Raw genomic sequence first — 12,862 nt, forward strand, 5'->3', positions numbered from 1 at the left:
ACTACTCTGGAGAGCAGGGTGTGTGACTGGGGTCCCGTGGTCCTGAGGCTGGTGTGACCTTGCTTTAGGAACAGACAAGTACGCGGAAGGCTGCCTGGCTCCTGGCTGTGCAGAGGAGGCAACCACAGCATCCCTAAGGCAAGATAACATCTGCAGAGGACAATCTGAAGAATGTGGGTGTATCGAGAGGGAGAAGGACTTGTTCTCCACTAGCTTGTTCCCTACCCACTGCAGTTCCTGTCCCATCAAACACACACCATCCCTTCTGCTGAGTGCCTCGCAGGCTAGGAAAAGTGAGTCAGCTGCAGAGATTGTGTGTTTGTCCCCTAGAGGCGGGTTCCTCCCAGTCCCCTTGCACCTTGAATATTGTCTACTTTCATTCCCCACCATTCTCCTCCTCAGGTATCCAGGGGTCTGATCAGCCCCTGGCAGTTCTTTCATGTTTGTAGCCACTTGTACTTCTCCTTCTGAGAAATGTCTACTCATTTCAGTTGCTCAATTTTTGATTGTTTCTTTTTATGTTGGGAGGTGTAATTAAAAAAGATCTTTATTTATTCTAGATGTGAGTCCTCTGTCTGAGGGACTTCATTTGTCTTTTGAGGAAAGCAGCTGGATCCGATTTGTTGAGGACTGTCCCACCCCACCCCCCGGTCAGGCCTCTGGCCTAGGACTCTGGTAACAACTGCTCTTCTGGCTCAGCCCGAGTCACCTGGTTTCTTGGGGGACCCCCATTCATGTCACTGAAGGACTGGTTACCTGCTCTTGCACAGGGCCCCTTGGAGGTGGCTCCAGAAGGTCCCATGACTTAGCCAGCTCTTCTCAGAATCAGTGTGGCCCTCCCCCGACTCTACCCCTCCCCTTGGGGGTAATGGCTTTGTTTTCTTCTAGACACCCTAGATTTCCAAACTCTGTGGTCGCCTTGCTCAGTTAAAAGGGGAAGAAGTGGATCAGCCCAAGGAGGAGGAGAAGGAAGAGGAAGAGGAAAACAAGACAAACAGCCAGTGCAGAGGGGAGGAGTGCGTGTCCAGCGGTCCCCATCCCTGCGGAGCTCAGAGCTGGGAGCCAGCTCCCTGCCCACCCTGCAACCCTGCATCATCCTGCTGCTTCCCACGGAGGCCATGGGCCCAGGGGCTCTGCTGGTCCTGCTAGCGGCCACAGTTTGGCATGGTAAGAGCAGAACAGGGGGCTTTGGTGAGCGTGTGACAGAGAGGGCCCCTGAGAAGACCCCAAAAGTCACTGCCTCTCTGGGTGTCTCCAGTCTGTGCTTTCACCTCCCTAGCCCTGGACTGTAGGTCTGAGGCTATCGGCTCTGGAGAGGCAGTGGAGGGAAAAGAGGGTGTGGGTGGGGTGGACCCGGTCCAACTGAGGCTGTGGATCTGTCCCAGCTTAGCCACTGACTCAGCGTGTCCCTGACCCTCTCAGGGTTCCAGTGTCCACACGTACTTGGTGGTGGGGACAGTGATGGACTAGACTAGAGCAACGCTTCTGTAACATTTCTATGCCTATTGGAAATTACCTGAGGGTCTTATTACAAATCAGACTGTGACTCAGTAGGCTGCAGGTGTGACCTAGATCCTGCGTTTCTGACAAGCTCGTGGGAGATGCTGGTGCAACTCTACCCTGAATACAGTGAGCCCCTGCTGGCTCTCCTAGTCCTGTCAGGCTGTGGCTCTGAGGGACCAGGCAGGGCTCGGCTCAGAAAGGTTTGAAGGGGCAGTGGTTCTTCCGTGGGAGGCTTGTAACAGGAGTTAAGGGGAGAGACTAAAGGTTGGCCTCCCTGGCCCAGGGCTCAGGAGCGTGGAATGTGATGAGGGAGAAGTAGTGTTAGAAGGGACCTGGGGATGGCCGGTGAGCGTCTTCCAGCCAAAGCATTGCAGACTGCTATCTCATTCCATAGTGACACTGCCTTCCACAGAGGAGCCTTCAAGGAGGATGGAGTCTGGCGAAAGGAAGAGCAGTCTCACTCTGGCCTCTCCCCAGAGGTCCCTAGGGACTAGGCGCATCTGGTCCCTGGTTAGGAGATGGCTCACCAAGGGTCTTTTGCTGCCCCATTCTATCTCACTAGCTTGAGTGTTAGTTCTTCTTTACTGGGCTGTAATTTGCAGCACCAGAAAAAACAGATTCTTAAGTATACAGTTCAGTGGGGTTTGAGAAATGCACATAACTGTGTACGATTAAGGGAGAGACTATTCTCACCTCAGAAAGTACTGCTTTGTCCTGTGCCTACCCCTGAAACCTGTGTGTATGGCTCTGTGTGTGTGTGTGTGTGTGTGTGTGTGTGTGTGTGTGTAGGGGGGTCTACTGTGCAGCTCTAGGGAAAAGAAAAGGTACAGGGGTCTGGAGACCTAAGTTTTCAGCCCATCAGAGCAGTGGTGAGTTGGACTGTAGAGGCTACCAGGAGGGGTTAGGGGTGTTATCAGATGGTGGAGATGCACTCGGGTTGAAGAGGGCCCAGGGTGCAGGGTGCGTGCACTCCTGGAGACTGGAGCACCTCCCAGGAGCTGTCATGGAGGTGTCGGACAGATGAGTGGGAAGAGGTGAGGGGCCTGGGCCTTGGGAGACTTGGAGAACTGAGATAAGAGAGGCAAAGAATGGACAGATGCAAAGGCTGAGGCAGGAGGATTGTAAGTTTGTGGCTAGCCTGGGCAACTTAGCTGGTTAGTGAGATCTTGCCAAGGAACGAAGGAAGGAAGGAAGAATGAGAGAAAGGAAAGAAAGAAAGAAAGAAAGAAAGAAAGAAAGAAAGAAAGAAAGAAAGAAAGAAAGAAAGAAAGAAAAAAGAGAAAGAAAGAAAGAAAAAAGAGAAAGAAAGAAACAAAGAAAGAAAGAAAGAAAGAAAGCAAGCAAGCAAGCAAGCAAGCTGGGTGTGGTGGCGCATGCCTGTAATCTCAGCACTCAGGAGCTAAGGCATGAGGATCACTGTGAGCTCAAGGCCAGCCTGAGCTACATAGTGAGACCCTGTCTCAATGCTCCCCAAAAAAAGAAAGAAAGAAGAAAAGTGAGGAGTAAGGTTGGAAGGGCTAGGGATGTAGTTCAGTGGAAAGCTTCTGGGTTCAAACCCCAGTACTAAAAAAAGAAAGAATCATGGACAGGATGGGAGGGGGCTCAGCCAGTGTTTATCAAGCCTCTGTTCTCAGCCTAGGGAGGGGTGGGTCTGAGCAGGCTCCCTTCCTCACCCGCCAGCCCACTGCAGGAAAGGCAGTGGCAGAAGTGGAGGGTGTCAACACTGTCCTACATGGATATCTGGGACAGTGAGGTAGGGTAAGAATGAGACCAGCGCTTTTCCCTGACCACAGTTCCAGGAGGCCAAAGCAGGGCTACAGGAAGAGGGAAGGAAGGGGGAAGCCACCTGGGAGACAAGCCTGGGGCACAAAAAGAGCAAGCGCAGAACCACAAGACCCAGGGCTGCAGGGTGTTCCCATCAGAGCCTGTGGTCTTAGAGATTAAAATCCTTAGGTATCAAAACAGCAGGCCCAGAGGGGACATTAAGAATGCAGCAAAAAGCCTTTGCCTAGGGCAGGAGCAGCTGAGGGAGCCCAGGTGCACACTTCACAGCCTCTGGGACACCTGGGGAAGGAGCTGGGATTGCTTCCGAGAGCTGGAGGGTTCCTGGGATCAGACGATGAGCAGGCTAGCTGGCTGGGAAAGAGACCCTGGTTCCCAGACCAGGTTGGTGTGAGCCCACCTTGCCAGCTAATTCTTGGGGCTGGAGAGAGCGGCAGTGATAGGGCCCCGCTGGTTCTGGCAAGATTTGTCAGAGGGCTGTGAGAAATGACACTCGTCTGTCTTCCAGGGATCACGTGGCATAGGAGGGCCTCAGCCCCAGGTGTTGGCCTTGGGATACTCTTAGTCACTGGGTCCCTTGTACTGATCAGAAGCTGAGGTAGAGAGGCTGCTGATTTCTGATAGGTTTGAAATCAGAACGTAAGTGAAGCCATCCTGAAATGAGAGGAAGACTTTCCAACCCTGGGCTTCAGAGTGCGGGTAGGATGGGGAATCCCCATTTAGGAGTGTCTGTAGAGAGCAATGGAGAATGTCAAGTTCTCCTGAAGCCCCAAAGCCCCCATGGCTGGCATGTGGCTGTACCCCGTCACCATAAACAGAAAGGGCTGGAACAGGAGGGCTGGATGCCTGCGGCCCAGCAGGGGGCAGTGACAGAGCCAGGCCTCATAATCCAGGGCATTCTGAGGCCCAGGGAGGGCTCCACCTCTCCTGGGATCTCCCACTGCCTGGAGAAGGGGCAGGGGCCAGGAGGGCAGGGAAGCAGAAGTGAGACCATCCCCAGTAGAAGGTTGCAGGCTAAACGGAAACTGGGGGCCAAGCCGGGCACTAGCAATGTGTTTCCGCCCACACAGGCTGGGGGGCGCCTGGCAGCCACTGGGAGGCTGTGAATCAGCTCTCACTTCCCTCCTTTACCCCTATTTTAGGCCCTGGAAAAATGCTGACACTGCACAGGCAACAACTGGCCTCCTTCCCTGAAGGCCTGGCAGGGGTTTCAAGTTCTCCATTCTCCTTCAAGAAAATTTTCCTTAAAAGAGATTGGCTCCCCAGTAAATATAGGCATGCTGGGGTGCATGGTGGGCTCCTGGGGATGTTCTAGACCATAAACATAAAGGCTGAGGCTTATTCCAACACTGGTGATGTTCTAAAGGCCTCTATGTATTTAAATCATCTAACAAGCCAATGCATGGGTGCAATTATTGTCCTCCCTTTATAGGTGGGAAACTGAGGCACAACTCTCTGAGCCATTTCCCTGTGCCATAGACCAGATACCCAGTGGTGGGAGTGCACACATCAGAACACTCTTGGAACCTCTTTGCTTCTGCTGAACTAAGATCTTACATCCCTTTGCCTCTTCCCCGTGTGAATTAAGCCCGAGGACTTGGCCATGAATATTCCATTTCATTTGTTTCTTCATTTGCTTGAGTCCTGCCTTGAGCTAGAACCTGGGCATGGTGCTAGGGGAATGGGCCACTCTGTACACAGGTTGAAGGCTTCTATCCCTGGGGAGAATGATGTTATCACAGTGAGGAAGATGAAGGATGGAGACTCTGGTGGGACAGGGGCCTGGGTTGGAGGTCAAGGAAGCTCCTAGATCTCTCTCTCAGAGGAGTGGCATCCTGGACATCAGAGATGGCCACTCATCCCTGAGCAGGTTTGGGGAGTTGAACAAATGACCAAAGGGGCACAGACTTGTTCAAGGTAACTCTCAGCACCGGTACCATCACTACCAAGGCACCAGGGTATGACCCAGGGGGTGCACCCCAGGCCTCACTTCTGTCTACCACCCCCACCCCCCAGGTCACACGGTTCCAGTAATAGAGCCCAGCGGCCCTGAGCTGATCGTGCAGCCAGGTACGAAGGTGACCCTGCGATGCATGGGAAATGGCAGTGTGGAATGGGATGGCCCCATCTCCCCTCACTGGAACCTGGACCCCGATGCCCCCAGCAACAACCTGATCACCAATAATGCCACATTCAAAAACACGGGGACCTATCGCTGCATTGAGTCTGGAGACCCCCAGGGGGGCAGTGCCATCATCCACCTCTATGTCACAGGTGAGAACTCAGCCCTTCCCAAGAGGCCTGGCCACTTAGGCCCCACTGTAGGAAGCAGACAGCTGACCCCTGTTGCTAACACTCATAATAAATCAGCTCCACGTGTCTTGAGCACTGACCACAAAGAGGACCTGTGGCAGTGCTTCTAATTCAATGTCATCTTCAGAATAACTCACTAAGGTAAACATGACGATGATGCCCGTTTTCCAGAGACTCAGAGAAGCTTTAGAATATTCAGGGAGGGAGGGGAGTGGTAATGCTGTGCCCCTCTACCCCAGACCCTCACCGGCCCTGGAACCTGCTGGCAGAGGAAGTGACAGTGTTCGAGGGTCAGGACGCCCTGCTGCCCTGCCTGCTCACTGACCCCCAGCTGGAGAGGGGCGTCTCTCTGGTCCGTGTGCGTGGCCGGCCTGTCTTGCGCCAAACCAATTACTCCTTCTCGCCCTGGTACGGTTTCACCATCCACAAGGCCAAGTACATTGAGAGCCAGGACTACCAGTGCAGTGCTTCAGTGGGCGGCCGGAAGTTGACGACCCTTGGCATCCGGCTCATTGTGAAGAAAGGTTGGTGGGGCGGGGCGGGACTGGCCAGGTGTGGAAGGCAGGAGGGAGAGCTGGCAGCCATGCAGGCAGCAGCCAGGAAGTGAAAGATGTTTCCTTTCACTTCTGTTCAATCATACGTCAGTCATCTCTGACCACGAAGGGCAAGAGGTGTCAGGGGTGGGATACAGACCACATGAAAGTAACCGACTCACCAGACAGGATCATCTTGCTAGACAATCACTGAGCACAGCAGTGAGTTACGCATGTGTGGGCTTGGGGACCCTCGCCGAGCAGGAGACCATTTTTTGGCCTGGAGTTTTTCTGGGCTTAGAGAAGTCAAATCAATGCATCTTTCAATCTCAGAAGATTAATTCCGTGCCTGTGATGTGCCAGGCACTGTGCCCACTGTGGGAGATGTCACCTTCATGGATTAGATCCCCTACCGAAGAGTCAGAATAGTGTGAAAGTAGGGGCAGGGGTGTGGGGGTGAAGCTAATTCTGCTAATTCACAGAAGCCTTCTCTAAGGAATTTTAAGCTAAAGATCTGCAGAGTGAGAACAGCCCCTCTTCCTGGCCTGGGAGGAGAAGCACTGCAGGTGGGAAAGGCCAGTGCGGCTGCAGTGTGGTGAACAAGGGTGACAGGGACGGGGTGTCTGGAGCAGTGTTGAAGGAATGTGATGGGCTTTGACACTTATGCTGAAGGTGACAGGAAACCTCTGAACGTTCACACAGGACAGAGGCAGGATCCACGCATACTTTTCAGAGGTCACTTTGACTGCTAACTTATGTGGAGTTCAGAGGGACACAGGGAGGCTTTCAAGATGGCTGTTGCAGAAGTCCAGGGCAGAAAGTGGCACTGAGGCTGCAGAGGTGGTGGTGATGGAGGAAATGGGCTTTCCAAGGTCTCTGTAGGGAATAGGACTTGCTGTGGGAGAAACCTTCCAGGGTTTGGGATGGGAGAATGGTGGGGACCTGGCAGTAGCCTGGCTCATGACAGGAAGAAGGGTGACAGCTGAGGCCGAGAGGTTCAGGGATCTCGTTTCTGGCCTCAGTCCTCCCAGGACCCCCAACTCTGACACTGGAGCCTGCAGAGCTGACACGGATTCGAGGGGAGCCTGCCCAGATTGTGTGCTCAGCCAGCGATGTTGACGTCGATTTCAGTGTCTTCCTCAAACATGGAGACACCAAGGTCAGTGCCTGCCTGGTATGAAGTCTGAAGAAGGGAAGTAAAGGGGAAGCCCAGCCATCCTTCCAGCACAGCAGGCCCCCAGAGCGGAGCCTCCAGCTTCACCCTAAAGGGGTTTCTGTCTGAGATCTCGCTGCAGGTAGTAGCTGATACAGAACCAGAGCTCAGCTCGCTTAATCTTGTGAGGAGGGGAAGTGTGGGAGGCAGGACTCAAATTCCTTAATCTTTGCTCCAGTTTGTAGACAGAAGCCAGATATGAGCTCACCCCTGTCTTGGAAGGAGTTTCTAGGCCACCTTCAGAACCGGTAAAAGGGCTCTTTCAAAGACTTTGGGAGAGAGGAAGGAGAAGGAGAGAGAATTTCCAGGAGACAACAGTGTGAGGCTGCTTCTCAGAATGTCCCACACCCCAGCAGCTCCCCAAGCTCTGCTCATGCAGTATGCCAGGCACAGCCCTAGGCTCTTTGTGTCATACCTTGATTGTCTCTTACTAAATCCCAGGGGCAGGGGCCAGAATCAGCCCCATTTTATAAATGAAGAAACAGAGGCTCAGAGTTCAGTCCCTGGCCAAGGATGGGCAGATAATGATCTTAAAGGCTGAAGATTTAGACTCCAATGGTTCTAATTCCTTAGCAACCTTGACATATCATCCCCACCCCTTCTCACTGCAGCTCAGAATCCCTCAAAAATCTGATTTCCATGATGACCGTTACCAGAAAGTCCTGACCCTTAACCTGAATGATGTAGGCTTCCACGATGCTGGCAACTATTCCTGCACCACCCAAAATGCCCAGTTCACCAACTCCACCTCCATGATCTTCCGAGTGGTCGGTGAGCATCAGGGGCCGGGGTGACTGGGGAAGGAGGGGCAGTAGGGTCCAAGTAGCCGAGAGCTGATAGCAAGGAGGACACTGCTTTTATCCTGGACCTGGCCGGGGAGCTGCAACCCACAGAGCCTTCCTGGCCCCTCTCCCAGGGCCCTCTCTCCCCACTTAGAACTCCTGTGCCTTGCTACATTTTGCTTCAGCGCAATTTTATTTTTCCCGCTTTGGAAACTCCAAGGTTCCTCCAACTCAGGCTTGAAGAACGTGGCCTCTAAACTGGCACAGGAGAATGAAGGTGGGTGAGGTGGGCTGGGAGGTGGAGCAAGAGGAGGAACAGCACTTTCGGCAGAGGGGACAGCATATGTGAGGCCCAGAGGCAAAGAAAGCCTGGAGTTTTGGAGAAGCAAAAGGAGTTGACAGCAGCAGAGATGTGGAGCTGCATGAGTAGTGGCCATAACAGGGGAGTGGAGATGGAGGCAGAAACCAGATGGAGAAGGAGCCTTAACATGGGGGATCACTTGCATTTGACCCTGTTGGGAGACCCCTAAAGGTTTTAGGAGGACAGTGATTGCACAGAGTGGGTACTGTGTGGTGGTCAGGAGCAACCACTCCCGGGCAGCGAGCGCCCCTACCTGGCTGCAGCAACAGTTACCAGTCCCTCAATCTGCCTATCTGCAAAGTGAGGATAGTAATAGTAACTGCCCCAGATGTGTCGTAAGACTTAAATGAGCATATTCATAAAACAGAACAGCCCGGCACAGAGTTCACCCAGTCTAGGCATGCATAGAGGACGCACTGCCTGAGAAGGCTCCATCTCATGTCAGGTGGAGGGATGGGAGAGTGCAGAGCCATCTGGGCAGCTGATAGTGTTCAGACCACAGCGGGGAATGTCGAGGCATCTTATCCAGGATGATTTAGGAGGGATTACTGACTAGACTTGTGGGATGCTTTGATAAGGGATGAGAAAAGGCGGGGCCTGGATAATTGGGTAAGGGAGCACTGGACTGGGAGCCTGAAAATGAGGCAGGCAGGGGGCCTTTAAGGTGGGAGTGAGCTCTGAGTCATTTTAGTCCGGCCATGGCTTACGTGTTGAGTATTATAAGCGTCAGAGGGAGGAGGGGAGAGGAAGCATGAATCACTACCCAAGAATACATACAGTGCCCTTATTGGAAGCAGAGTCTGGGATGGCAGTGGGTCCTAAAGGGGAAGCAGAGAAAAGCCAGTATAGCTGTCCCCCAGTCATGGCTACTATTCCTTTGTGTTTCTAGTGTGGGCACATAGTAGTCACTCGATAAGTGTTTATGACCATTCACACTGTTGGCTAGACGTTGTTCTACGTGCTGAGGATACAGCTGTGAGACAGGTGTAAAATGCCAGCCCAAGTGAAGTCTGCTCTAGAGGAGGGAAGAAAAGCAATGAGCACAATAAATTTTAAAGGACAAAGGAGCTGCACAGCACTTGCAGTGTGAAATGGGGTGACCATGGGGGGAGCTCTCTCTGGGAGGCAGCGTTTGGGCAAAGACTTGATGCCAGTGAAGGAACAAACCGTATAGATGTTTCAGAGAAGAGAGCTCCAGGCAGGGGAACAGCAGTGTCCTTAAGAGGTTGTGGTCTGAAAACTCAACAGAGGTCACGTGTCTTAAAGAGATATATTCATTACTAGCATATGCTGAAGTGTGAAAAAAAATTAAAACACTGCACATTTGCATTTATTTTATTTATATAAAAAAGTACATGATTTTAAAATTTACTTTTAGTTACAATCTAGAAATCATTGAACAAAGAAATAGAGCAATGTTTACCAGAGTTCTCAGTATCTGTCACAGATGATGCACTATTGAGTATCACACACCCTTGCAAAACGCATGTTATAACTAAACTGATGGCTTAAATGTTATGCCTTGACATTAGTCCTGTACAAACACACAGCTACTTGTGACCTTGAACCTATGAGTTGGATGTATGTAACAGAGTTTAAGACAAGAGATCAGCTGCGACCTCCCGAGGATGCAAGGTGTGCTTGCCATGTTCGAGAGATGAATTGGCCAGAGTGGCTGGGGTGGATGAGCCCAGGGGAGTGTGGTATAAAATGAGGTCAGAGAGGTAAAAACTGAGGGGGTGGCAGATCCAGAAGGTCCTCTGGGCCAATGTAAGGACTTGGGCCTTTCCTCTTGAAAGAGATGGGGAGCTGCTAGAGGGTTTGAGCAGTGGAGAGATACTGTCGGGCTAGGATGTAGCAAGATTTAACAGAGCTTTGTTGAGGACTCTCTGTAGGGAGACAAGGAAAGAAGGAGGCGGACATGTCAGAAAGTTACTGCAGTGGTCCAAGTTAGAGACCAGCATGGCAATGGTGGGGGTAGTGGGAAGTGGCTGGAGTTTGGATGGACAGATGGATGGGTGGAGAGTGGGAAGAGAGGTGTCAGAGGCAAGTCTTGGTTGAGGGTAGAGACTTTCAGCTGGCACACAGAAGCCAGTAAACAAATAAATTAGGGCACCTTTCCACTAAGGCTAGATCTCCATGTGTTTCTTTCCAGAGAGTGCTTACTTGAACTTGACCTCTGAGCAGGATCTCCTCCAGGAGCTGACTGTGGGTGACAGCCTCAAACTCGAAGCCAAGGTGGAGGCCTATCCTAGCCTACAAGGTTATAACTGGACCTACCTGGGACCCTTCTCTGACCACAAGCACAAGCCCAATTTTAACACCATCAAGAGCACATACAGGTACCACCCGTCACCTCCTGTCTGCCTGGCCCCACAGGCAGATAGGGGATGCTTCCGCTAGGAATCAGGATACTCGGCTCATGTCCCAAACTTGCTGTAGGACCTTGTACATGGACTGTCTCCTTTCTAGGTCTCACTGACTATATGGAACGTCAGTATCAGACATTGATGTTTGAGATTTGGATAGAATTGGCTTATCTCTCTGTCCCACATTCTTGGGAAACCCAATGCTATCCTCAAAAGTTCTACCATTTCTACCTTCTCAGGGTCCCTCCTGAATTCTCAGGCCCTTTCCTTTTCTTCTTTCATGGCTGGTCCAGATATAGAAAACAACTCTTATCTCCATGATTTCCCCCCAGAGACACATTTCTAATAATGGCTGTACAAGGTATCTGCTATGTACACAGGTCTGGCAAGTAGAGCAAATAGGTGTCACGCGATCACAGATGAGTCAGAAGTTCTTGAGAGGGGCTGGAGATTTAGCTCAGCAGCACAGCACCTGCCTGGCAAGCACAAGGTTGTGAGTTCGATTCCTGGTACCAGAAAAAAAACCAAAAAAGAGAATCCAGAAATTCTTGAGAGTCCTGATCACTGCCCCCAAGAATTGATCTCTGGCTGCTCCTCTCCAAAACTCTTCACATAAAGTGTAGCCTCATTAACCTGGCCTTTTTTCTGTCATCTCTCCACTCCCAGAAGCCTGTTTCCCACATTCTTACCATTTTAGAAACATTTTTCTTGTCTCCTTATGGACTGTGTTTGCAGGGTCTTATTTTCCCATCCAACACGGCCTAAACAGGTAGTTTTTAAACACAAAAGTTGCTTCCCTAGGAGGATCACTGTTATCAGGTATTAAAATATGTGTATTACCCTGTTCTACCAGGATAAGAGAGTGCAGCTCCAAGGATAGCTAATATGGGGCATGCTTACCGCTTCCCGTCCTGCACTGGCCACAGGCCTCCCTAGGCCATTTTTCTGCTACTCTTCTTGAGTAGCCTCAGAGTCTTCGATACAGTTCCTGGATGCTTGGTCCAGGAGGAGACCCCTTTGTTATCCCTGGGCTGGACAATCTCCGAGCCATCTTCCAACTTCAAGACTGTCTGGGGATTATGTTCCATTTTTTGAAACCATAACCCTCAGTGATTCCTAGAATCTTGCTTGTCCAGTGTCAGAAGCAGCAAGATGCCCCTGTGTCCTCATCTTTCTGCTCTCAGCTCCCATCTGGTGCTTTCTGACCAGGGCCTCTCTCTTCCCCTCACCTAAAGCTGAAGTTCCAAACCCAGAGCCTGTAGAGCTCTGGGACTGGGGTGATCCATGAATAAGTTTCAGGGGTCCACAAGCAACAGAGACTGTGGGAAGGAGCCATGAGATGCCCTAAGACAAAGTGTTTGGGGGTCATTTAACAGAGGGAAGACAGGCCTGGGCACCAGAGTCCACAGAAGTTTAGCTCATGCAATGGCATGTTCACAGTGGTGCATTTGAGTCACCCCCAAAATTAAGTTCCTTTCAGTTGAAGGAGTAGATGTTAGTTGTCTCATGATTTGCTGTGTGGTACTCACTTCAGTAGTACATATGCAAAAATTGGAACAATACAGATATTGTTAGCCTGGGCCCTGCCCAAGGGTAATGTAAATGTTTGTGAAGTAATCCATGTTATGTTAAAAAAAAAAAAAAAAAGGAATTAACATATGCAGAAGGTTCCAAATGCCAAAGGTCTGGCAGAATGAGAATGGCTCTTGAATACCACAGATTTTAGTCTAGTAGGAGCTGTACCACTTTCCAAGCAAGCACTGGTGATTTGCTATCATTTACCATTTTAAAAAATTTATTATTATTTGGTAGTGCTAGGGATCGATCCCAAAATTTTACTCATACTAGTTAAGCATGTTGTCTACCATGGAACTACATCTCCAGATCTTCTAGTGTTAATTTTTTTAAAATGTGTTAATTATCTAAGTAGTACATTCATTCTGGACAAATTATAAAACAGAAGTTAAGAAAAGAATAAAATAAAAAATGACCTGGAATCAGCCAAG

At 50.8% G+C, this 12,862-nt stretch overlaps 1 protein-coding gene across 1 annotated transcript in view; it reads left to right on the forward strand.

Annotated features, from left to right (window-relative positions):
* Window positions 1–921: 921 nt before the first annotated feature.
* Window positions 922–12,862, forward strand: part of Csf1r (colony stimulating factor 1 receptor) — a 28,020-nt gene continuing 16,079 nt past the window's right edge. The window contains exons 1-6 of the mRNA XM_005380587.2: window positions 922–1,167; window positions 5,302–5,559; window positions 5,838–6,122; window positions 7,154–7,290; window positions 7,956–8,115; window positions 10,643–10,829. Coding sequence (XP_005380644.1) covers window positions 1,119–1,167; window positions 5,302–5,559; window positions 5,838–6,122; window positions 7,154–7,290; window positions 7,956–8,115; window positions 10,643–10,829 — 1,076 coding nt within the window. The 5' untranslated portion in view covers window positions 922–1,118. The remainder of the gene's footprint in view (window positions 1,168–5,301; window positions 5,560–5,837; window positions 6,123–7,153; window positions 7,291–7,955; window positions 8,116–10,642; window positions 10,830–12,862) is intronic.

The sequence above is a fragment of the Chinchilla lanigera genome, unplaced genomic scaffold (genome assembly GCF_000276665.1).
Source record: "Chinchilla lanigera isolate Chin_1 unplaced genomic scaffold, ChiLan1.0 scaffold00014, whole genome shotgun sequence".
Classification (NCBI taxonomy): domain Eukaryota; kingdom Metazoa; phylum Chordata; class Mammalia; order Rodentia; family Chinchillidae; genus Chinchilla; species Chinchilla lanigera.